Here is a 24,098-nt window from a genome sequence, read left to right on the forward strand (position 1 = left end):
TTCTTTCCTTTCTTTTCTTTTCTTTTTTTTTCTTTTCTTTTTTTAAGGTTTTTGCCAGAGGGTGCATACATTCACCAGAGAGAAAGACAGTGAGAGAGAAAGTGAGAAATCACCCTCTAGGCGGGATGACCACGCTGAAGTCCCTTTTCTTCCATTCTTCTCTTGGGATTTTGGGCATGCACACACACACACACCTGGCATGACTGTCAAGCCGCCAGGTCCAGGACTCAAACTGCCATCCACCATGTGGGAATCCAGCATCTTAATCACTATACCACCTGCTAGACCCTCCTTTCTTCTTCTCAAATGCATGCTAGTCTACATTTTACCCTAAATTCTGAAACTCATTCTACTGCAGAGTATAGAGTTCTTCCTCTTTTTTTTTTTTTTTTTTGCTAGTACATAGACCTTTATAGTGCATAGTTATATATTATATTCATCTAATCCCCTGTTAAGGACATTTGGCTTGTTTCCAGCCTTTTTAGTGTTATAAATAGAATCTTTGTTCTTTTTTGCTCTACACTATAAAATGGCATAAAAAATGTAAGAGTGTTACTAGTAGTGGGTACAGAGTTTCAATTTTAAAAACATTAAACTGGCCCAGCTGTGGTGGGGTAGACAGTAGGGGTGCAGCTGTGCAGTGTTGTAGGTCGCCCAGGGAGGCTCCCTGCTCATGTCCTGGGCGTCCCTCAGCACACTATCCCTGCCTGTGGTACTGGCTGGCCACAGGGTTGGGGGAGGGTCGTGGCATGAAGACCCTGTCAAGGGTGCCTTTCTTTCTGTCTCTCATATGAAGGAAATACATAAACTTAACAGGAAAGCCCATTAAACTGGACAGGAAGGATGAGCAGTACCCAGATGAGTGAGAGTGCTATTAGGATTAGCCAGGGTATAAGTGGGCATCACTTTCGGTGAGGAGTCCAGGGGAGCCACATTCAGCTATGTTCATTGTTTCCATTGTGTCAGGAGCAGCTGAGAGCCCCCAGTAGTGTCTGATCCCTCCAGTTCTCCCCCTTCTCCTCCTGCCCTTGGCTGAATTAGGACTGTGTACCCTGAGACGTTATTGCTTGGGAGTCAGTTATTTGGACAGAGGTAGGATGGAACGTGGCATGTTAATCTTCCTCTCCTATTAAATTCTCTTTTCTTCCTGCTTTTACTGTGGTCGTGGCTTTATTTTTCACCTAGAGACAGGTGATCTGGACCCAAAGAACCAAGGATTTTACACAACGCAGCTGAACCCTCCCATCCTATGACAAGTTCATTAGTTCTTATAACAATGTGTGAAGCAGATATCTTTATTTGGGGAGGAAACTAAACTGATCATCTTTTCCCTAGAACGTACTCATTTTCCTGTATCCACATGTCAGAAAATGGTCCCACTATTCACCTAGGCCACACCTTAGACACAGCTTCCCCCTTTCCTCCCTCAGTTCTTCATCAAACAACTCTGAAATCCTCTGATGTCTCTCTGTTCTCACTGCCACCACCTCATTTGTGCCATGTCATCCCCTGAATTACCATGACAGCCTCTTAGAATAGACTGCCCATCTTTGGCCCTGCCTTCACTCCCTGAACCACTCTACACTATAGCAGGATTTTTTAAATGTGTGTATGTAAAAAGGCTGGGCGCCATTCACTGGTCTCAGTGTTTTCCACAGGGTGACCGAGTCCTCCTAACATCCCGGGGAGTCGGTGCCGACTTGCTCAGGATCGCGTGGCTAGCACGTCACAGAGCCAGGGTGAGAGCTCTGGGGATGTCACCTCACAGTGCTGAAGCTGCTCTTCGTGGCTGACATCTCACACAGTAGATCTGATTCTTTTCACTCTTGCTCAAAACTCTTGACCATCTGCTCAGTGCTCTTACGGTAGTTCCAAACTCTCACACGTTTCGTAAGGCCCAACTCTCCACTCCATCCCAGTGGTCGAGCCAGACTCACCGCTGTGTTCCAGAGTCGTGCTTTCTCACTTTCAGACCTTAGTACACGCCACTTCCCCTGCCTAGATGCTTCCTCGGAGCCCGTTTGCTTAGTTCCTCATTGTTTAGGTCTCAGCTGAGATATTTTCCCAGGCAGCTTTTCCTGATCCACACCTAGTTCTAGTTAGGGAATGCTTGGCTTTTGTCACATTGCGTGTAAGTGGCTGCCACTGTGTCAGCTCCATGAGGAGGGTAGTGTTCGGTTTGACTTACTCATTACGTGTTCTTAGTACCCAGAACAGTATCTGGCTCTTAGTAAAAAAATTACCAATTAAAAAAAGAGTCTCAGAGAGATGAAGTATTTTGTCCAGAGTTTCACAACTAAAACAATAAAGCTGATTGGAGCACAGATCCCGTGCCTCCAGGACTTGGAGCCGCACTGTGACAGTAGAATGTTGGGATTTGGGCCTTTCAGCATTACCTTCGGGATTCATGGGCCTCTTCAAACTGTAGCTTGTCTTCCCTAGACTTGGCTTGAGTTCTCCATTACCACCATCTGAAATGTAGCTCCCTGCTATGTTGCTGGTACAAATAATTTTGTGCTCTTAGGTTCTTTGTTAGAAGTAACAATTTCGATAAAAATGAAGAGCTTGACTAATTTTTTTTTTCCAAAGGAACAAATCTGTCCCCTAATATATATGTTAATTCATTTATATAGTCAGCCCTTGAAATATATTTGAAGTAATCATCTCTAGAGGGTGGCACTCACCTCTGAGTTCACTCAAACTAGTAATCAGTGCCATTTTGTTAGAGTAGATTGGAGAATGGGTGTAGAGCTAGGGTATTACAATTCAAAGCTTGTTTTTTAAGTTTTGAATCTATTCATGGCAATTCCTTCCTCCCTCTATCCAGAGTAGAATTGAATTAAAACATTTTCACTAGCAATGGAGAAAGAGTTATATAATAAATTTATCACAAAAAGTATTTTGGCTTAAGGTGCTTCAGGATGATTCATTATGTTATTTTCTGTTAAATTACCCTGAAAATTTAAGCATGCTGTGGTTCTACCAGGTACCTGCCTATTTCTGTTAGGCAACGGTTAGTTCTAAAGTGTTTTTTCTGCCTGATGCTTTCACCTTTCTTCCCCTCTTAGATGTGTGTGTGTGTAATAAAATGTATGGCAGAGTGCTCATTTCCAGGGAGGTTCCAACTTGGGATTCATTTACTCACCCACAGGGATGAAAGGTTGGTCTGCTTGTCAGATTCTCTGCTTAAACCCTAGGCTACTGGTGTCCTGCTGTTTTTTTCTGTAATATGTTACATCCTGCCGAATATTGGGACAGTTATCTAAATACATATTTGATTTGTAAATGATAAGTCACTTATAAATTATGTGAGGATGTACCTATGGAAAAAAAAAACTTTATAATCTGATTAGTAAAGTATCTTTTAATCTCAGCTTTCTCCAGGATTCTGTTTAACTAAAATTGAATTTAACAACTCAGTTTTTTAAAAAAGTTGCTGAGGGCACGTGTGTTCATCAGAGAGCGAGAACCCCCACTGGGACGTGATCATGCTGCTGTCCGTTCTCCTCCATTTCTCCGTTCTGTTGGGATTTGGGGGATGAGTGTACACATGCCGGGCTTGCTCGGCATGCTGCTGGGGTACAGGATTTGCACCGCAGTCAGCCATCCAGCTCCCTTACCCATGAGGCTATGGGGCTGGCCCTGTACAAATGCATTTGAACAGTTCAGACTATGTTTAAGTATAAGCATCATGTGGGGTCCAGCAGATGGCGTAGCAGTTGTGTCTCTGGACTCTCACATGGCTGACCGTGGTTCAAGTCCTGGACCTGGTGGCTTGAAAATCATGCCGGGCACATGCGCATGTGTGTCCAAGATCCTGGGAGGAGAATGGAGGAGAAGTGATTACAGTATAGCCATCCCTCCCGGGGAGGAGGGTGATTTCTCACTTTTCCTCTTACTGTCTCTTTCTTTGTCTCTCTCTGGCCAGAACACACGCCCTAAGCAAAAACTTTTTTTTTTAGAAAAATGTATAAGCATCATGTGAATAGTTTGTTCACCTTGTGCCTGGACACATAATAGGTACTTAATAATTTATTTAGTTTACAATGAGGAGTAGAAGAATTATAACAGTTGTGCTTGATCCATAGATAGTGGATTTTTCTTCGAAGATTTCAGATTTCCTCAGTATGTCCAGTCAGTGCTGAGATATTGTCCACATCCTCACTCATTTTATTCATTCAGTGAATATTTATCAAGTCAGTTACTTCATGCCAAGGTACTGCTAAGACTTGGGAATACAGGAGTGAATATTCGTGGCCTGGCCCTCACGTTGTTTGCAGTTTGGGAAAAGACAAGGTGGAACTGAGACGTGGATACAAGAATCGCGAACCAGTTGGTGTTTTTGACTTGCAGAATTTTTTGTTTATTTTTCTGGTCTGTTTCTGCTTCCTCTAGTGTCACAGTAATCATGACTAATTTGGTCCCTATAAGAGTTTGAATTCTTAACCTTTGGCTTAGAATACAATGGGAAGACTGACGTGCAGATAATGGACTTACAGTAATGAAATTGACATGATAGCCCTATGTACCAATTAGAAGGAGACTTTAGGAGAACCAGCTCCTTTGTTGAGAAAGTGAACAGCTAGCGGGACCAGCAGTTAGCGTAATGGCTATGTCGCTGGACTCCCACGTAGTCGACTGCGGTTCGAGTCCTGGACCCCGTGGCTTAAACTCATGCCGGGCGCGTGTGCGTGCATGCCCAAGATCTTGAGAGGAGAATGGAGGAGAAGGGATTGTGGCGTGGCCATCCCCCCTGGGGGGTGATTTCTCGCTTTTTATCTTTCTCTCTCTGTCTGGTGAGCGCACGCGCCCTATAGCAAAAACCTCTAAAAAAAAAAAAATAAAAAGAAAGAAAGTGAACAGCTAGCAACCATGGTGTGGTAGTGAGAATGAGAATGGGATGAAGAATTGCAGACCCAAGTTCCGATGTGTGCCCTTGGCCACCCGATGCGACCTTTTAGAGCCTCGAGTTGTCGCTCTGTAAAGGAGACGGTACTGTCTAAGCTTCAGAGAGTGTGCTCAGACCTGTCTCTTCCCTCTGAGTCCCCAACTAGAGTATCCCCACCTCTTCTGTTTTGTGTGTAGGACTTTTTTGGAAGATTTTGTTAGAAAAGTGAGCTCCTTGGCTAAGAAAAATATATAAAATCTATGGATTATATATGATCCGCAAAGTTGGCTTCAGTCCTAGCATCCAGTGATTATTACTTTAAATAGTCCATGTATATTCATGGCTGAGTACTGCCAAAGAACGAACCAAACTAAAACAAAAACAAAACAAAAATGACTTACTGTTCTTTTTTGTTTTAAAGTTTATATTTCTTCCAGGAGAGAGATTGGCAGGGGTTGAGGAGGGGCAGAAATAGGTACCTCCAGATGGGTCCTCATGCCACAGTCCCCCCCCAGCCCCAGCCAGCCTGGGTCACAGGTACCTGCACCTGGCGTGTACAGGGTGGCCCTGGGAAGTGAATCTGGGACCTTCCTGTGTGGGTCTGTTTTTATCACCACTGGATCACTGTCTACTTCCAGAAATTGCATCTCAGATGAAATGCCTCCTGCCCTTTAGAAGGTCGTTGAGATAAAGGTCACACAGAGGGTCTGTGATGATTTGGGTTCAAAACCTGAGTTTCAGCTTTTTTCACAACAGTCCCATATGGCAAAACATCAATTGCATTCTTAAAAAAGCTTTCTTGTACCTTTTGAAGGACTTTGGAATAATCAGATAGAATCTGACAGTTGGGACCAGCAGATGGCATAATGATTATGTCATAGGACTCCCACGTAGTCGACTGTGGTTTGAGTCCCAGACCCGGCAGGTTAAATTCACACCGGGCACATGTGCATGTGTGCCCAAGATCCTGAGAGGAGAATGAAGGAGAAAGGATTGCAGCATGGCCATTGTCCCTGGGGAGTGATTTCTCACTTTCTGTCTCTCTGTCTGTCTTTCCAGCAAGTGCATATGCCCTATAGTAAAAAACTCTCCTAAAAAAATAGCAACTGTGATCTTGGGAAGAAATAGAACCTGTTTCACCTATCTCTTGCCAGGCATTAGGCCCAGCCTCCGAAAGAAAACAAAGCCAGTGGAAGAAAGAATTCGTGAACGCTTGTTTAGCATTTATTGGATATGACTACAAACTGTTTAATCCCTTTCTTTAAGCCTTAGTTATTCTCCTATAAAATGGAGATCTAATACCTCCCATAGAACCTCGTTGTGGGGATGAAAAGGTATAAAGGATATAACTGCTTAGTGTGGCATTTGGCCTGCTGCAGGCACTTGAGATAGGGTTTCTGCCTTTTCCTTGAACATACCATTTAATGTGCCTTTTCTCCTTGGGAATTTCCCTTTCTTCTTCACCTCTTTCCTACAAGTATTTGCTGAACATCCGCAGTATGCCAAGAATTGCTCTAGGAGTTGGGGATACAGGAGTAAATAAGACAAAGTGTGTCATCGGTGAGCGTGCAGTCTGTCTCCTTCTCACTAAGATGCAATTACTGTCAGAGGCCAGCATCCACAATATATAAAAAATTCAGTAACCTTAGCACTCGTAATAAAAAGGTAATTCAATTAAAATGGGCTAAGGATTTACAAAATATAAAACCCTCCCTGGGCTTCCTTACTGCTGCCATCCCAATGTTTTTTTGCTTCTCTTCAAAACCAAGACTCCCAAAATCTGAAAAATAAGTAATTTAGAAATAGATCATTGTAGAAAAGTTAAAGATTATGGGCAATATATAAATAATACATTTCAGACATTTAATCTCACCATCCAGAGATAGTCATTATTAACATTTATGTAATTATAGCCTTAAAAGCTGACCTCTTATGTTTTTATTTCCAAATATGAGTACTGTTGTAGGAAAGGTTTCTTAACTCGCTGTACTAAACTAGAACACTGAAATGTTTTCTGAACAATCTTAATTTTCTGTAATAACATTAAGCGTGGAGGGTGTTTTGTTTTTAAGCTTATTTTCTTTCATGAGAGGGAGAAAGGAAGAAATAAGCACCCTTGATGAATCTCTTCATGCTGTGATCCCTCGGCCTATTCCAGCCTTCCAGGCAGCCCGGATTATGGGCGCATGCCCAGCATGCTTTAGGTCAATCTCAACTGTGATCTTCCATATGGCTTCAGCATTCAGAATGTGCGCTATTGCCTGTGCCACCATGGCTGGGCCCACGTGTGGTGGGCTTTTATGTGTGTTAACAGATTTTTTTTTTTTTTTTTTTTTAATTTTTAGGAATTGTCTAAATCAAATTTGAGGTCATTAAAACCTAATGCTGGAGCCAGCAGGTGGGGTTGTGGTTAAGGCACTGGACTCCCACATGGCCATCTATGGTTCAAGCCCCAGACCCAGCTGCTTGAAACACACTGAGCACGTATGCATGTATGCCCAAAATCCTGAGTGGAGAATGGAGAAGAAGGGATGTGGGGTGGCCATGCCCCTAGTGGGGTGATTTCTCACTTTCTGTCTGTTTCTTTTTGTCTCCAGTGAGCACACATGCCCTATAGCAAAAATCTCTCTTAAAAAGAACCCAAACCTAATGCTTTGGAAGCATTCATGGTCAGTAGTCAGTGTGGATGGCGGGCATGAAACCTTACTGCCTTTTAGTCTTCACTTATCACATGACTTTTGCCTGACCTGCAGCCTGATACCATGAGAATTTCAGTCTTAAATACTTTAGAAAGTGTGAAAGCACCGTGTCCCAAGAAATAAAAATTTTATGGGTTCCGTTCAGCTCCTGCGGACTGTTGAAAACGTCTGGCTGACACTGGCTGTGAATTAGGATGGCAGTTGATGGATGGATTTCCTGCTTTAGCAATCTTATTCATTGGTCTTTTCTCCCTTTTACTTGTGCAGAGTTAGACTGGCTGAGCAACCCGAGCTTTTGTGTTGGAACTATAACATCGCTAAGCCAGCAAACGAGAGAGGCCACAGACCTTGTTTCTGCAGAGTCACCCCCAACAAGGTAGGTTCTCTGGTGACCTATTTCTAGTCTTTCTCCTGACTTAAATGATGCTCCTTAGAAAACCCTGTGTTAAAGGAGCTAACTGAGACTTCCTTTCACTTTGAGTAACGACCATTTTCCCTGTCCTCACCCTTCCAGGTGGATTCCTTTATGTCTCCTTTGCTTGGCAGTGGGCAAGTACACGGCACAGTTAGTGCCTGTAATTAGGCCAAGAGGGAAATGGCATTGTTGCAATTCTTAAGTAACTTCACTAACCTCGTTAGTCATCTTTAGGGTACCGTTAATCAGTTTTTTTTTTAAGGGGGTGACTTTTCAACACCTTTGTAAAAATAGAAGGAGTACGTATAATGTAATACAACATAGGATAAAATCTCATGAAAACGTTGAGGAAGGCAAAAATGGCACACGTCTCTAGCAAGCTGTGAAAGAATGTGTTATAGACCATTGAAATGAGAAAATAGACTACATGGTCTCGTTGAAATAGTGAAAACCTGTGTAACTCTGTACTCAAAATGTGTAAGAAGCCTTGGGGCCAGGAGGTGGTGTCATGGTTAAGGCACTGGACTCCCACATGACTGACTACAGTTTGAGTCCTAGACCTGGTGGCTTAAAAATCATGCTGGGTGCCTGTGCCCAAAATCCTGAGAGGATAATGGAGGAGAAAAGATTGTAGCATGGACATCCCCCCTGGGGGTGATTTCTCAGTTCCTTCTCTCTGTGTCTCCCTGTCTCTGGTGACCTCATGCATACCCTATGGCAAAATCAACAATGACAACAAAAATGTGTAAGAAGCCTTTGGAAATTGAGACTGGTTCATCTACAAGAGAGAGTTTGTCCAATTTTATTTATAAATGAGGAAGAAAGAAGGACTCACTGTCACCTTTAAAAACAAGGACCATATGAAATTATTTATTTTTTTATTTATTTTGCATTAAGTGTGTATTGTCATAAAATATGATACTGCAAAAGAACCTTTTATTGTGTTGGTTTTAAAAGTGCTATTGAGGACCGGCCCTGTGCTCTAGCTATTAAGGGAGTAGGATCTCACATGGCTGACAGCAGTTCTAATCCTGACCCCAGGAGCTTGAAAAACAAGCCAATCACATGTGCATACACACCCAACATCTCAGCAGGACAGAGAAACAAGGCACAATGGGTTGCAGTGTGACCATGCCCCATTTGTGGGGTGCCTGGTCCTCTCTCTCTACTGTGAGCACACATACCCTCTGGAGAATAAAAACACATCGACTGTATTGATGAGATAACTGTAGGTTATTTTCATTTAGAGATGTGTGTATACATATGAAAATATAGGTTTGAAGTTATTAGAATTAGAATTTCTTCACCTGTTTATATTTTAGATTCAATTCTTTTTTTTTTTTCTTTTAAAGAGATTTTTGCTATATGGCGTTATGTGCTTACTGGAGAGACAGAGAGATCGAAAGTAAAAAACCACCTCCCGGGGAATGGCTATGCTGCAATTTCTTCTCCATTCTCCTCTCAGGATTTTGGGCACACACACACACACATTCCCCCAGTGTGAGTTTTAAGCCATCAGATCTGGGACTAAAACCGCTATGTGGGAGTTCAGTGTTGTAACCATTACACCATCTGCTGGTCCCTTAGGTCCAGTTCGTAAGTCTTTAAGGTAATCTGTAATCTAGAAAGGCCATATATATATAATATGTGGGCAAATAGTAAACTGATGTGAGCCCGCATGAAGTTCCCTTTTTTACATATTATTTTCCCTATTTCTCTTTTGAAAATAACTGTAAAGTTGATTTTCCAAACAGGAGTCCTCTGAAATCAGAGCCTTCAGATGAAAGTGACACTGACAAAAAACTCAAACAAACCAGCAAGAAAAAGAAGAAAGAGAAAAAGAAGAAAAGGAAACACCAGCACCACAAGAAAGCAAGGAGAAAACACGGACCATCGAGTAGCAGTGGATCTGAGCCAGATACTGATTCTGAAACGGACAGATCCTCCAAAAGTTTCAGAGGCAGTAAAAAGGAATCTGAGAAACCAAAGTAAGTTGCTGTTCTCAGATACCCACGGTATTTTATATTTGAATTTCTGCCTTGACTGTTGCCAAGAGATAGACATCTGAATGATTATCTAGCTACTCAGTCAAAAGAGAGCTCTCCTGATACATCACGTTAAAAAGAAAAGTGAAAACAAAGCGGTCATATAAAAGTAGGACATGTTTGTTTTGGGAAGTGTTCTGTAGACACAATAATGCTTACATCAAAATCTGATTCTGACAAAAAGTTCTTGGGAGTTTTTTGTTTGTTTGTTTTTGTTTTTTGCTATAGGGCATGTGCATTTGCCAAAGAGAGACAGAGTAGGAGAGTAGTGAGAAATCGCCTCCCTGGGGGGACAGCCATCTTGTAATGCCTTCTCTGTTTTCCTCTTGGGATTTTGGACATGCATGCATACATGCCTCATGTGATTTCCAAGCTGCTGGGTCCGGGACTTGAACCACATAGCTAACTATTTGAGTGGGATCCAGCCACCTTAACCTCCATATCACCTGCTGGCCTGTTCGTGGGAGCTGTGAAGGATGGCAGATGTGTCACATAGCGGGTATATAGCTCAGTGTGCTGTGGAGTTCAGTGGTCCATCTCCAAGGCTGGTGGCCTCCACACTTACAGAGAATAGGAGAAGCACCTTCTCTTCCTGTCGAGTCTCACTTAGTCACTCCTGTCAACTCCTGGGCATATACGCTTGCTCAGGTACATACTCTTTGGTTAAGTTTATTTTATTTCCTGAGAGAAAGAGGGAGACAGCCACTCTGGAACTCTTGACAGGGTCTCACCATGCTGAGATTCAGGTCTGCCCAGGGTTTGAGCTGCAGTCTTCTGTGTGGCTCCGTCATTGGAGAGCCATATCCTGCCTTCTGCACCCCATGACCAGGCCCAAGCATGGTGGGCTTTTATGCATTTTTTTTGTTTTTTAAGGTTTTTGCCTCACCAGAGAGAGGCAACGAGAGGGAAAGTGAAAAATCACCTCCCAGGGGGAATGACCACACCACAGTCCCTTCTCCATTCTCCGTGTGGGATTTTTGGCACGCATGTACATGCGCTTGGCATGATTGTCAAGCCACCGGATCCAGGACTTGAACTGCAGTTGGCCATGTGGGAGTCCCATGCCTTAACCACCATGCCATCTGCTGTCCCCTTTTATGCATCATTTGGTTTTTAAAAATAACTGTTGCTTTTTCCTTTTCTTGTTTCACATTTGTTTAGACCCCTGAGTTGAAGGTGTGGAATGACCACAGTATTTCTTCTCCCTGAGGACTTTATTTCTCCCCACGCTTCACTCCACTGTGTACCTTGACAAATGGTTCAGGTCATTCTACAGGACAGTCACAACACAAGTGCTCAGTGTAGCTTCTCCTCTCCGTTTAGCTGGACATTCTCTTGCATAGGTCCTTTATCTACAGGTGGACAGGTGGTTTGTGATAACACTGCTTGAATCATTGCTCTTTAAACTTTTTTCCTCTTCTTTGCTCATGTGCTCTAGAAGAGAGAAAATGTAAGTACCTATCTACGGCTTACTTAAAAACAGTAGTGCTTGGCCAGGTGGTGTGGTGGTTAAGGCACTGGACTCCCACATGGCTGACCATGGTTAGAGTCCTGAACCTGGCGGCTTGCTTTCTTACTCACCCCCACCCCCTCTCAGCTCGCTCTCGTTCTCTATCTCTTTCTGGTGAGTACACACGTCTTATAGTAAAATTTTAAAAAATGATAATAACAATAAAATTAAATAAATAATTGTTTTTTAAAAAAATTAGTGCTGATGAGATGTTTGCAACTCGTCAGGGATGACTTCCTTTTGTTGTCTGCTTTGGAAGTCCCACTGGTGTCACCAAGAGCCCTGTGCCAGAGCAGCTCTGGCAGCCAGCCCTTGCTCTTTCTGTTAGAGAGGCAAACACTGCACTGCAGTCTCCTGGGATCCCTCTGTCATCCCGGAAGGTTCTGTAGGCCTCTGCGGCTTATGTGCTGTCCTCGTAACCCAAACTCGCTCTTAGGAAGAAAATACAGAGGGGCCGAGCAAAGAGATTCTGGATTTGACCGAACGTGTGAGGGCAGGAGCCATGCCCACCTCACTTGCCACTGTACCCCCCAGCTCTCACTTGGCCTAGGGCCGGAACTGAGCAGGCATTCGCTGTGCTTTTGTGATACGGGTGAATGGACGAATGACTATACTCCTGGTGTCCTTGCTTTTGTGTATGCCTTTAAAGCAAGGTACTTTAATTGTCCTGTCTCCTGAAAACTCACCTTTTAGCTACTTGTCCTTTTTTATAGCTGAGGAAAATGAGTTTTAAAGTCTTTTCCAAAACCACTACCATTAGAATTTGAAAGATAGTTAATTTCAGCTTTTAATCACATCAGAAGGTTTCTTGTCTGGCTCTTGCTAGTTTTAGGATCCAGATAGCATTTTTAAGTTTGTTGGTATTTTGAAGAATAATCCTTATTAAGGGTCAAAATAGATTGTTCTCGTTCTTCTCTCTTATTTAACTTTTGTAGTCTCCTGGAAAGGTGACCTAGAAGAATTGTTTATTTACACAAAGCAAGGACAAAGATATTAGTGAGTGGTGAGTGTTTCCATGATGTCACGAAGTGGGTTCATGAAGGGCAGCCTACCATATGTGACTTCATTTCGGGATGATCGAGGGACAGGTTCCTCAGGGGCAACAGCTACTAATTGACCTTTGTTTTCTGGGGTGAGCTTTTCTTCATCTTCAGGTGGAGGCAGATCTTTCCTTAAGCCCAGCCCGGGCCTTATCCTGCTTCCTGACCCCTATCCCAGTGGGCAGGGAAGAGGGCTGTTTTCTCCCCAGGGTGATCTGCAGCTAGCCCTTTCTTTTTTGTGTGTTGTTTGTTTTTGTTTATTTGTTTGCCATAGGGCACATGCACTCACAGGAGAGAGAGGGAAAGTGAGAAATGCCTCCCTGGGGTGGGGGGATGGCCACACTGCAGTCCCTTCTCCATTCTCCTCTTAGGATTTGGGCATGCAGGCACATGTGCCCAGTGTGATTTTTCAAGCCACCGGGTCCAGAACTCAGACCTTGGTTGTTCATGTGTGAGTCCAGCACATTGACCACCATGCCACCTGCAGGCCCCTGTGTTTTGTTCCTTTAAATTTGCTGTAAGGCATGTGCTTCTGGTGTGGGGAAGGAGGATTGGGGGCCATGGTAGGACGTGAGAAAGCATCCTGTGGGGGGATGACCACACGCAGTCCTTTCTTCTCTGTTCTTCTCTTGGGATTTTGGGCACACACATTTATGTGCCTGGTGTGTTTTTTGTTTTTTGTTTTTTGTTTTTCCTTTTTTTTGGAGAGGTTTTTGCTATAGGGTGCGTGCGCTCGCCAGACAGACGGAGAGAGACAGAGAGACAGAAAGCGAGAAATCACCCCCCAGTGGGGATGGCCATGCCGCAATCCCTTCTCCTCCTTTCTCATCTTGGGATCTTGAGCACACACACACATGCACCCAGCGTGAGTTTAAGCCATCGGGTCCAGGACTCGAACCGTGGTCAACTACATGGGAGTCCGGCGACATAGTCATTACGCTAACTGTTGGTCCTAAGCCTGGTGTGTTTTTCAAGCCTCTGGGTCTGGACTCAAACCACACATTTGGTCATGTGGGATCCAGCCACCCTAACCACTGGCTGGCCATCTTTTCTTTTATTTTCTCCCTAGTTAGCTTTCATTTTTTTTCTGGGATGCTTTGATATCTTTGTAGTAGACTTTCTTCCTTTGCCCCTTACGGTTTATGTACACAGAAAACTTTCTACAATTATCTTGAAGGGGAACATGTTGAAACCACCATCTACTTTAATCTGAGGCTCCATATTCAAGTTCTATTTATTTATTTATTTTTAGACCTTTCCTGGGAATACAGGTGCATGTCACTGCCCCAGCCGTTAGGTTGGACCAGGAATCGAACCCAGGCCTCCCTTGTAGTCACAGCCTGCCGAGCCCAGCGTGTTAGCAGTGTATGCCACCGTGCTAGGCCTCAACACATGTTAATTGAGCAGCTGTTTTATGTCCCTAAAATGTCATTCCATTGTATCCCCTGCCAAAAATGATTTAGAAGTCTCTAGAATCTTCATTTTGTGTCTGGGAGAGCTAAAACACAAAGATGGGACAGCAGTAATGACTTCCTTGACTACTTTGGCAACCTCTGTGTCGGGCACTGTGAACTGATTTTTTTCAGAGGAAGAAAGATGGTAGATGCCAGGAAAAACCCTCCCCTCCCTCTCACTTAACTCCTAGGGAGGTGGCATATCTGAGCCGAAAGTCTGCCAGCTCCGATTTGGCTCAATGAGATAAACAAGGGTCTGGTCTTACCTCACAGTGGACTCACGGGTCTGTCCTAGAGGCAGGAGGCCCGGATGTGCAGGCAAAGAACCGTACTCAGAGTCTACACCATCAACACGAGACCAAGGCCGAGCCTTGTAATATCAGAGATTGAACAATTCAGAACCAGGAATTTTTTTTTTTTTTTTTTTTTTTTTTAAGTTTTGTGTTTAAATAAACTCTCTGAGCACTTTCAAATACATTCGGTGAAGCAAGGGCAGTCTGCCTCAATGCCAGCAGGCGTGTCTTTGAAGGTGTGGCGTGTCCTCTGCCTGTGCTTCGGAGCAGGAATATTTCTGAGGAAAAACCCTTGCTTATAAAAATATTTGAAATTCAAGTGACAGTCATTTAAATGGAATATTTTAAAAGAATGCCTATATCGGGTTAATTCTGAGCGACTCTTTTCCTCGTGTCAGTTAGAAGCGACAGGTTTTATGTTGTTTTTAGAACTCCTTTTCCCGGGGCAAAAGTCGTTATCGCCGTGGCACGTGCACATTTACGGACGCGCTTCAGCGTGTCTGATGCCATGTGAGGTTTGAAATGTTCCGCCTTCCTGTTTCTGAAAATGCCAGCTACGTCACCGAAGATTTCTAAAGTGCCTCTTCCCTTCCCTCCTTCCCCTTCCTTTGCCCCCAGCGAAGGAGATCACGCTGCTGCTGTTGGGCTGCGCTGTGTCTGGCTGGAGGACGTGCAGGCTCTGACAGGAGAAACCTTCAGGACAGATAAGACACCGGACCCCGCCAACTGGGAGTATAAGTCTCTCTACCGAGGGGATATAGCAAGGTATCCGTCGTGTTTTTCTCCAGTTTTTGCTGTTGATAAAGAACTTCTTTCACCTCGGACCTCTCAGCACTGTTTGCCTGTTTTCTTCTCTCCCAGATTCGATTGGATTTTACCCGTTGCTAGGTTGTTGAGGCACATGTCTCATATGCCAGAATGAGAGAGTAAACCTTGGAGTCAGGTCAGGTTAAAGTTATTTATGCCGGGCCCCTGGTACAGTGCCTGGAATAGTAGATGTTCAGTAAACATAGGTTGTGAGAATTGTGACAGGGTGTCTAGAAACCACGTGGTCTAATCTAGAAACCATTTTAAAAGTTGCCAAAGCATTTTATTTATCCACCCCCAACACATGCCATTTTAAAAATGACATTTAATGGTAATCACTTATTCAAATGTTCCCAGTATACACCGCGAGGGTATACCACAAAAATAAATAAATTTGCTTCAGTAATGAGTTTGAACTTTTCTCCACTAATCTGTGAATCAAAAATGTGTTGGTAGGTACTGATTAAACTGTTTATAGACACTTAGTACTTACAAGAAACTGTTGGGAACATAGAACAATAATATATAATCTCTATTCCCACACAGTGTATAGGTAATGCAAATTGAGGGTAGAGTATCCTGAAATAAAAGGGCGAGAGGAGATTTTAAATGATTATTCCTGGGACCAGCAGGTGGCGTAATGGTTATGTTGCTGGACTCCCATGTAGTCCACCACTGTTTGAGTCCCGGACCCAATAGTTTAAAACTCACAACAGGCACATGTGCATGCATGCCCAAGATCCTGAGAGGAGAATGGAGGAGACAGTCTTGTGGCATGGCCATCCCCCCTGGGGGGTGATTCTCACTTTTTCTCTCTGTCTCTCTAGCCAGTACACATGCCCTATAGCAAAAATCTCTCTCTTAAAAAAAAAGTTTAAAAGATCATTATTCTTGAGAACAGCAGGTGGTGTGGTGGTTAAGGCACTGGACTCCCACATGGCCAGCCGTGGTTTGAGTTCCAGTTCTAGCAGACCTAGAATTACATAATTCTAAAAAAAAATTTTTTTTTTAAGTTAGTCTTTCCTTTCTTTCATGAGAGAGGGAGAGAGAAAGAGAGAAAAGGGGGGGAGAGAAAGAGAGACAGGCACTTTCAACAGGGTCTTCACACTGTGGGCGACCCCTTGCCTCAGCCAGCCGAATGGGGGCACATGTGCGTGTTCCTCGTGGATATAGGGAGGTCCTGGGCCACAAACCTGAACCTTCCTATATGGGTCCAGTTGTGTCATTGCTGTGCCACTATCTGCCCCGAGATCATTATTCTTTGTAGGTTAATTACTTTTAAAAATAAATTTTAATTTCCATTACCTGTTGCATCTCCAAATTTGAGTCATGTTTCCACTCTTCCTGACATTAGACCTCACCACATAAACAGCTCATGTCAGCTGTTTTCAGTGCATATTTAATGTACATCCTTCAACTAAACTTGACACCTGAGAATAAATGTTATATTTAAACTGTATTCACATATTTTTGAGTTTTGTTTTTTTGTTTTTTGTTGTTTTTTTTTTTTGCCAGGGAGAGACCGAGGAAGGGAGAGGGAGAAAGTACCTCCTAGTGGGGCATGGTCATGTCACAGTCCAGCTCCATTTCCCCATCCTGTTGGGGTTGGGGCACCTGGTATGTTTTTCAAGCTGCTAGGGCTGAGACTCAAACCATGCAGTCAGCCATGTAGGATCTAGCTTCCTTAAGCGGCACTAGGCCATAGGGCCAGCCCTTGAATTATCTGAATACTCTCTAAAGTCTTGTTTGCCTTTCTGTGCCAATGCAAGGTAGTGTCACAGATCTGGTGGATGCCCGGTAAAAGATGGGGAAACCAGCAAACACTGGTTGGGCAGGAGGTGTGTCCCATGGTCTTGTGTTCCTTCTCACACCCACCTTACCCTGCATAATGTCACCATTACCCCATGAGGGGACAGGAGAGCACTCTTCACTTTATGGACACAGAAAATGAATTTCAGAGGTTAAGCAGCTACTCAAGATCATGCAGATATGGAGCACCAGGGCTGGGATTTGAACTTGTGTTTCTTCTGCCTTTTGCAGTCCACAAATAAAGATGAGAAAGGTTGTCTGGGAAAATGCCTAGGTTTGGAAAAAGGAGACCCTGGTCTCTTATTCTAACTTAGCCATTTACTGGCGTTATAATCCCAGAAAATCACCCGTCTGCACTCCCATATCTTCAGTCATAAATTGGGACTGTAACTCCGGCCTCGTCTTGCACGCAGATATCAGAAGTATTTGATATGGAATTGGAGACTGGCATGTAAATATAAAGGATTACTATTTGTTAGTGGATGAAAAGGAAATATAAGTAGAGTAACCCTCAAGCTTCTGTTACTAAATGGCACAAGCTTAGTAAGAGAGTGGTGACTTTAATAACCTAAACTGCAGAGAGACTGCTGCAGGAGGGCTTAGGGCATTGTTTTTTTTTGTTTTTTTTTTTTTGAGAGGTTTTTTTGCTATAGAGTGCATGCACTCGCCAGACAGACAGAGAGAGACATAGAGACAGAAAGCAAGAAATCACCCCCCGGGGGGATGGCCACGCCTCAGTCCCTTCTCCTCCATTCTCCTCTCGGGATCTTGGGCACGCACACACACGTGCCTGGCGTGAGTTTTAAGCCACCGGGTCCAGGACGCTAACCGCGGTCGACTACGTGGGAGTCCAGCGACATAGCCATTACGCTAACTGCTGGTTCCCAGGGCATTGTGGTTTCCTTGTAACGTGGTAAAGTGTAAGTGAGGTAAATCTTGCCTGCATAGCTGTTAGTGTCTGGGTCTAAGGAGTTATTGACCCCTGGGTTGGTTAGAGGACAGTGGACTGTGTGTTAGGTCCTGACTTCTCTCACACTTTCAAGACAGCGGCCTGAGAGCATTGAAAGGAAGATGAGTAGTTACCTACGATTTGACTGCACTGTCATTCGTGTGAGGATTAAATGAGTCATGGCTATGTGGCCTCTAGCAGGAACATGATAATTTTTCTTTCTTTTAAAAAAATTTTTCTGTAGGGCTTGTGCACTTGCCATTGAGACAGACAGAGAAGGAGTGAGAGATCACCCCCCTGGGGGGGGAGGGATGGCCACATCCAATCCCTTTCTCCTCCCTTCTCCTCTTGGAATTTTAGGTGTGCACACACATGCACCTGGCACGTTTTTCAAGCCACCCATCTGGGACTTGAACTGAGCAGTTGGCCATGTGGAATCCAGCCTCTTAAACAACAGCACCACCCTATCTGGCCTGATAATACTTTTTAAGCTTTGTTGGGCTATCCTTTTGGAAGGTAGATTGACAGAGTTCTGTGTGACTTGGGAAGGCAGAACCAGGACTCATGAGTGGGAGTTTCCGGAAGTCAGATTTGTCTCCATGTAGAAGCACATCTTCTACGTGAGCATCCCAGTGTGACCTAGTGTGTGTTGGAGCGCAGTGGTAAACAGGGATTATGCTCTGAGGTTAGTGTGTAATGAGAAAATTGTACAGTCAAAATAACCTTTGGAAAATTCTTTAGGACTAATAAACTGTCTGTCAGTGAGGTTCAGCTCCATCAGTTTTTCTCCATTTTTGGACTAGATTGTTATTCCTTTGGCTATATACCAGATAAAGTATTTGGCTTACGTCTAGGAGCCAAGTTTTATAGCAATAATAATAATTTTAAACTTACCTAGCCTTTACCATAGATCACACATTCTTCTAAGGACTTTACATACATAACTTTTGAACATCCCAGCCACACTGACCTAGGTAGTGTCCTTATTCTCATTTTACAGATGAGGAAACTCAGGCACAGACAGATTGATTCATTCATTTTTTAATAAATCAATTGAGGTCACCCACCTAGTGAGTAGTGGTGTTGGAATTTGGGCCCAGGCTGCCTGGCCCCTTGAGAGTCATGTGAAGGAAAGACAAATTGGTGTTGCCTGGTCCCTCTCCATGGCTCAGCTCCCCTGAGAGGATTCAGGATGGAATGTATATGCCATTTAAATGGATTCTCCTTCATTTTCACATGCCACTTTTTTTTTTTTTTTTTTTTTTGTAGTTGAGTGCCTGTAGCTGCCTTATTAAGTTAAATATACATGTGACGTCATTCACTGCACCTCCAAACAAAGTGTAAGTTCCTACTTCTGGATTATTCAAATGAAGGCTAGCTGATCATTTAAGAATTTTATTGGAAAAGTGCCTTAACTGGGGAGACTATTGCACTCAGTTACAATCTAGGTGCTGTGCAGTTATTAAAAGTGTATGGTAAGTTGGGACCAGCAGTTGTGTAATGGTTGTGTTGCTGGACTCTCAAGTAGTTGACCACAGTTTGAGTCCCGGACCCAGTGGTTTAAACTCTGCCAGGCACATGTGCGTGCATGCCCAAGATCCCGAGAGGAGAAGGGAGGAGAAAGGGATTGGATGTGGCCATCCCCCCCTCCCCGGGGGGTGATCTCTCACTCCTCTTTCTGTCTCAATGGCAAGTGCACATGCCCTATAACAAATCTTCCCCACCCCCCCAAAAAAAGTCTATGGTAAGTAATAAATTAGATAAACTCAAATACCCAACAGTAGGGAAATGTTTATAAGTTATGACATGTCTATCCAGTGGAACAGTTTCAAGCTAATTAAAGAACTGTTGGGTCGCTGGGAAAGTCATGATGCATTTTTTGCATAGGAAAATCCATCATGACTTTACCTACAGCCTAATATTTTCTAAGACTGAGGGTTTGGGGAAATGCTTATAAGTAGGGGGAAAAGCCTGAAACTGTTTATCATCTATTTTTAAAAAGGATCTATGTGTTCTTACATAAGTGTATATAGAATACACATGTCTAAAAGTAGATAATAATGTAAGCCAATAAAACTCTTTTCTCCTTATTCTTTTCATCTGATTTGCTAAAAAATGTAGCTCCTAGTTTTAAAGTCAGAAAATTTAATAAACATTTTTAAGAGATTACATAAATATCTAAAATACTGTATATTTTTAGTGAAATAGTGAGGATTCAGAGCTGTTAAAATAGTAGTAATTATGGAGAACAAAACTAGCTTCTTAAAATGTGTTTCTTGAAGGACAAAATGGGTTTATTTAGAGCTACTTTATCACTGCTTTGATCTCATCACACCTTTGTTAATGTTGGGTTTAAAAAATTTTTTTTTTAGAGAGAGATTTTTGCTTCAGGGTATGAGTGCTCCTGCAGAAACAGGAAGTCAGAAATCATCCCCCCTGGGGGATGGCCATACCACAAGCCCCCTGCCCCCATTTTCTCCTTGGGATTTTGGACATGTATGCATATGTGCCCAGCATGAGTTTCAAGCCTCTGGGTCCAGAATTTGAACCGCTGTCAACTATGTGGGAGTCCAACAATGTAATTGTTATGCCATCTGCTGGTCCTGAGGTATTTCTTGTTTTGTTTTGTTTTGTTTTGTTTTTTGAGAGATTTTTGCTATAGAGCAAAAATATGCGCTCACCAAAGACAGAAAGTAAGAAATATGCTCCAGGGGAGATGGCCATACTGCAGTCCCTTCTCTCAGGATTTTGGGCATGCACACACATGTGCCCAGCGTGATCTTTAAGCCACCATGTCCAGGACTCGAACCACAGTCGACTATATGAGAGTCCAGTACCTTAACTACTATGCCACCTACTGGCTCCATTAAGGTTGTGTTTGACTCCTTAGTGGAATGGAGATTATCCTAAAATAATCTGGGGAGAATTGGGAGGGAGGATAGAGAAAGAGTTTGAGAGAAAATTCACATGTGTGAGAGAATATTCTTCTCATATGGATTCACTGCAGTGAGCAGTGAGAGGGACAAGGAAGCAGAGAGGGGAACTGTTGACAGTGGAGAAGCCAAGCCATGATGGGAGGGGGCTCAGGACTGGTCCTAGTGAAGTGGAGCAGAAGCAGAGCTTTCTGGGAGTTGACAGAAGATGGAAGCAGCTGTCTCCTGCCTCTTTCTCTTCTCTTTGTTTTTTGATGAAAATTTCAGATATACAACAAAAGTTGGAAGAATGTTATGGTGAACACTCACATACCCACCCCATACTTCCTACCAGTAACACTTGTCCATGCTGGCTTTGTCACATATGTGTTCATTCATCCATCCATCTGCTCTTCTTTCTTTCTTGATGGATTTAAAAGTGAACTGCAAACAATACATTACTCCCAAATACTTCGGTGCGCATGTTATTAATTAAGAGTTCAATATATTTGCATTTTTCTTTTGATTTAAAGATTATGCAGTAGTGCACAAATCTATATTCTTTAAGGTTTCTTGTTCGTTCTTGTTTGGGGAGGGGAGGTTGCAGGAGGATGTGTGTGCTTGCTGGAGAGAGACAGAGAGAGAGAGTGAGAAATCACCCTCCAGGGCGTTGGCCATGCCATAATCATTTATCCTCCATTCTCCTCTTGGGATTTTGGGCATGCACACATATGCACCCTTTGTGATTTTTCAAGCTGTTGGGTCTGGGACTTGTACCATGGTCGTCCATGTGGAAGCCACAGCACTTTAACAACCATGCCACCTGCTGGCCCCATTCTGGGTTCTGACGAACATGTACACCTGCATAATATAGACTATTATTCTGACTCCCAGACGTTTCCTTATGCTCCCTTCACGGCAGTTCATACCCCTCTTCCCCAGAGGCAATCACTGTTCTAGTTTTCCTACCATCAGTTAGTTTTGCCTGTTTTAGAATTTCATATAAAAGGACTCATACAGTGTGTACTCTTATGTCTGGCTTCTTTCACTCAGTGTAATGTTTTTCAGGCTCATCCATGTGGCATTTATCAATAGTTCCTTTTTGCAGCAGTAATATTCCATTGCATGGCTGTATCGTTCTTATATTGATAGACACTTTGCAGTATTTGGCTGTTACAGTAAAGCTGCTGAGAATATTTGTGCAGAAGACTTTGTGTAGACATGTGGTTTCCTTTTTCAAAGGTAAATAGCTAAGGATAGAATTGCTGGGCCTTAGGGTAGGTCTGTGTTTAGTTTTTAAGAAACTGCCAGAGCTTTCCCCAAAGTGATTGTCCCCCCGGTTTACATTCCCCAGCAGGTCTGGGCATCTTGATTGTCCCCAGTACTTGATACTGCCAAGTCTGTCTGGTTTCGCCCATGCTGGTGGGTTTAGGGTATGTGTTATATCATGTTTTCATTTGCATTTCTTTGACAACTAATATTATTGAGTACTTTTCAAGTACTGTTGGCATTACACGCATAACTTTTGGGAAATTTTGGTTCAGATCTTTTGCCCATTTTTAATTGAGTTATTTGCTAACATATTGATACATGCAGAACAGTGCTCATTTTCCTTAGCTTGTTTGCCTGTGCAAATACAGTCATGTTTTCCTCAATGACAGAGATCCATTGTAAGAAAAGCATGGCTAGGTGAATTCATTGTGCAAACATCACAGTGTACACTCACATGAAATTAGATGCTGTAGCCTACGATACACGCTTGCTACCTGCTGTAGCCTATTATAATCGTGTGGGATCACTGTCACCTATGTGGTCAGCCCGTCGTTGACCAGAATGTCACTGCGCAGCGTCGGTAGTTAGTGTTTATCACTTCAGGGCTGCCTGTACGTTCCATCACAGCATTTTGGATTCAACCTCTTTTTCCCTAGAGTAGAAATGAACCAAATAGAACTTCATTTGACATACTTAGGAAAAAAGAAACCTAGGCTTATAGATTACCTTGTTAAGAAGGGGCACAGAAAAATGCGACTGCTCTGAGAGAGAGGATGTGCATTCCCAGGTCTCAGTGTCCTTATTCAGGAATAGTATGAAAGAGTTGATAGTTGCTGCTTTGCCTGTCACATGTGGCTGTATTGATCAGATGACATAATGTATGTGACAGGACTGTAACTACAAAGCTCCAGGGAAACATGAATTACTAAGGTCTAGAAGACAGGCATGATCTTCAATTCATGAGATGTTAACAAAGAGCTGAAGTGTTATAGGAAGAAGTTGAGCCAGGCAGAAAAAAAGTTAATTGCTAATCCTCATAGATCTCTAAATAGAAACAATTTGAAGGTAAGGCGAATTTGAACATATGCTGTAACTTGCATAACAAGTTTTATTTAGGTCTAATGAGCCTTCACTCATTCACGGATAGTAACTTTTTTTTTCTGTTTCCATTATAAGATACAAGAGGAAAGGAGATTCCTGCCTTGGTATTAACCCTAAAAAACAGTGTATATCCTGGGAAGGGGCCTCGGCAGCAAAGAAGCATTCACACAAGCATGTCGAACGCTACTTTACAAAGAAGAATGTGGGATTAATGAGCATCGACGGAACTGCTGTTACAAGTCAAAAGGAACCTCTCTCATCTGAGCCAATTTCATTTATACCAGCTCTTTCTCTTCTCTATGTTTTTTGATGAAAATTTCAGATATACAACAAAAGTTGGAAGAATGTTATGGTGAACACTCACATACCCACCCCATACTTCCTACCAGTAACACTTGTCCATGCTGGCTTTGTCACATATGTGTTCATTCATCCATCCATCTGCTCTTCTTTCTTTCTTGATGGATTTAAAAGTGAACTGCAAACAATACATTACTCCCAAATACTTCGGTGCGCATGTTATTAATTAAGAGTTCAATATATTTGCATTTTTCTTTTGATTTAAAGATTATGCAGTAGTGCACAAATCTATATTCTTTAAGGTTTCTTGTTCGTTCTTGTTTGGGGAGGGGAGGTTGCAGGAGGATGTGTGTGCTTGCTGGAGAGAGACAGAGAGAGAGAGTGAGAAATCACCCTCCAGGGCGTTGGCCATGCCATAATCATTTATCCTCCATTCTCCTCTTGGGATTTTGGGCATGCACACATATGCACCCTTTGTGATTTTTCAAGCTGTTGGGTCTGGGACTTGTACCATGGTCGTCCATGTGGAAGCCACAGCACTTTAACAACCATGCCACCTGCTGGCCCCATTCTGGGTTCTGACGAACATGTACACCTGCATAAT

General features: G+C 43.1%; 1 protein-coding gene across 1 annotated transcript in view; it reads left to right on the forward strand.

Annotated features, from left to right (window-relative positions):
- Window positions 1-24,098, forward strand: part of NRDE2 (NRDE-2, necessary for RNA interference, domain containing) — a 58,168-nt gene that overhangs the window by 6,627 nt on the left and 27,443 nt on the right. Inside the window, exons 2-4 of the mRNA XM_014591398.2 lie at window positions 7,855-7,963; window positions 9,757-9,990; window positions 14,963-15,109. Of these exons, the coding sequence (XP_014446884.1) occupies window positions 7,855-7,963; window positions 9,757-9,990; window positions 14,963-15,109 (490 nt within the window). The remainder of the gene's footprint in view (window positions 1-7,854; window positions 7,964-9,756; window positions 9,991-14,962; window positions 15,110-24,098) is intronic.

Source organism: Tupaia chinensis, unplaced genomic scaffold, assembly GCF_000334495.1.
Source record: "Tupaia chinensis unplaced genomic scaffold, TupChi_1.0 Scaffold000568_1, whole genome shotgun sequence".
In the NCBI taxonomy this organism is placed as follows: domain Eukaryota; kingdom Metazoa; phylum Chordata; class Mammalia; order Scandentia; family Tupaiidae; genus Tupaia; species Tupaia belangeri.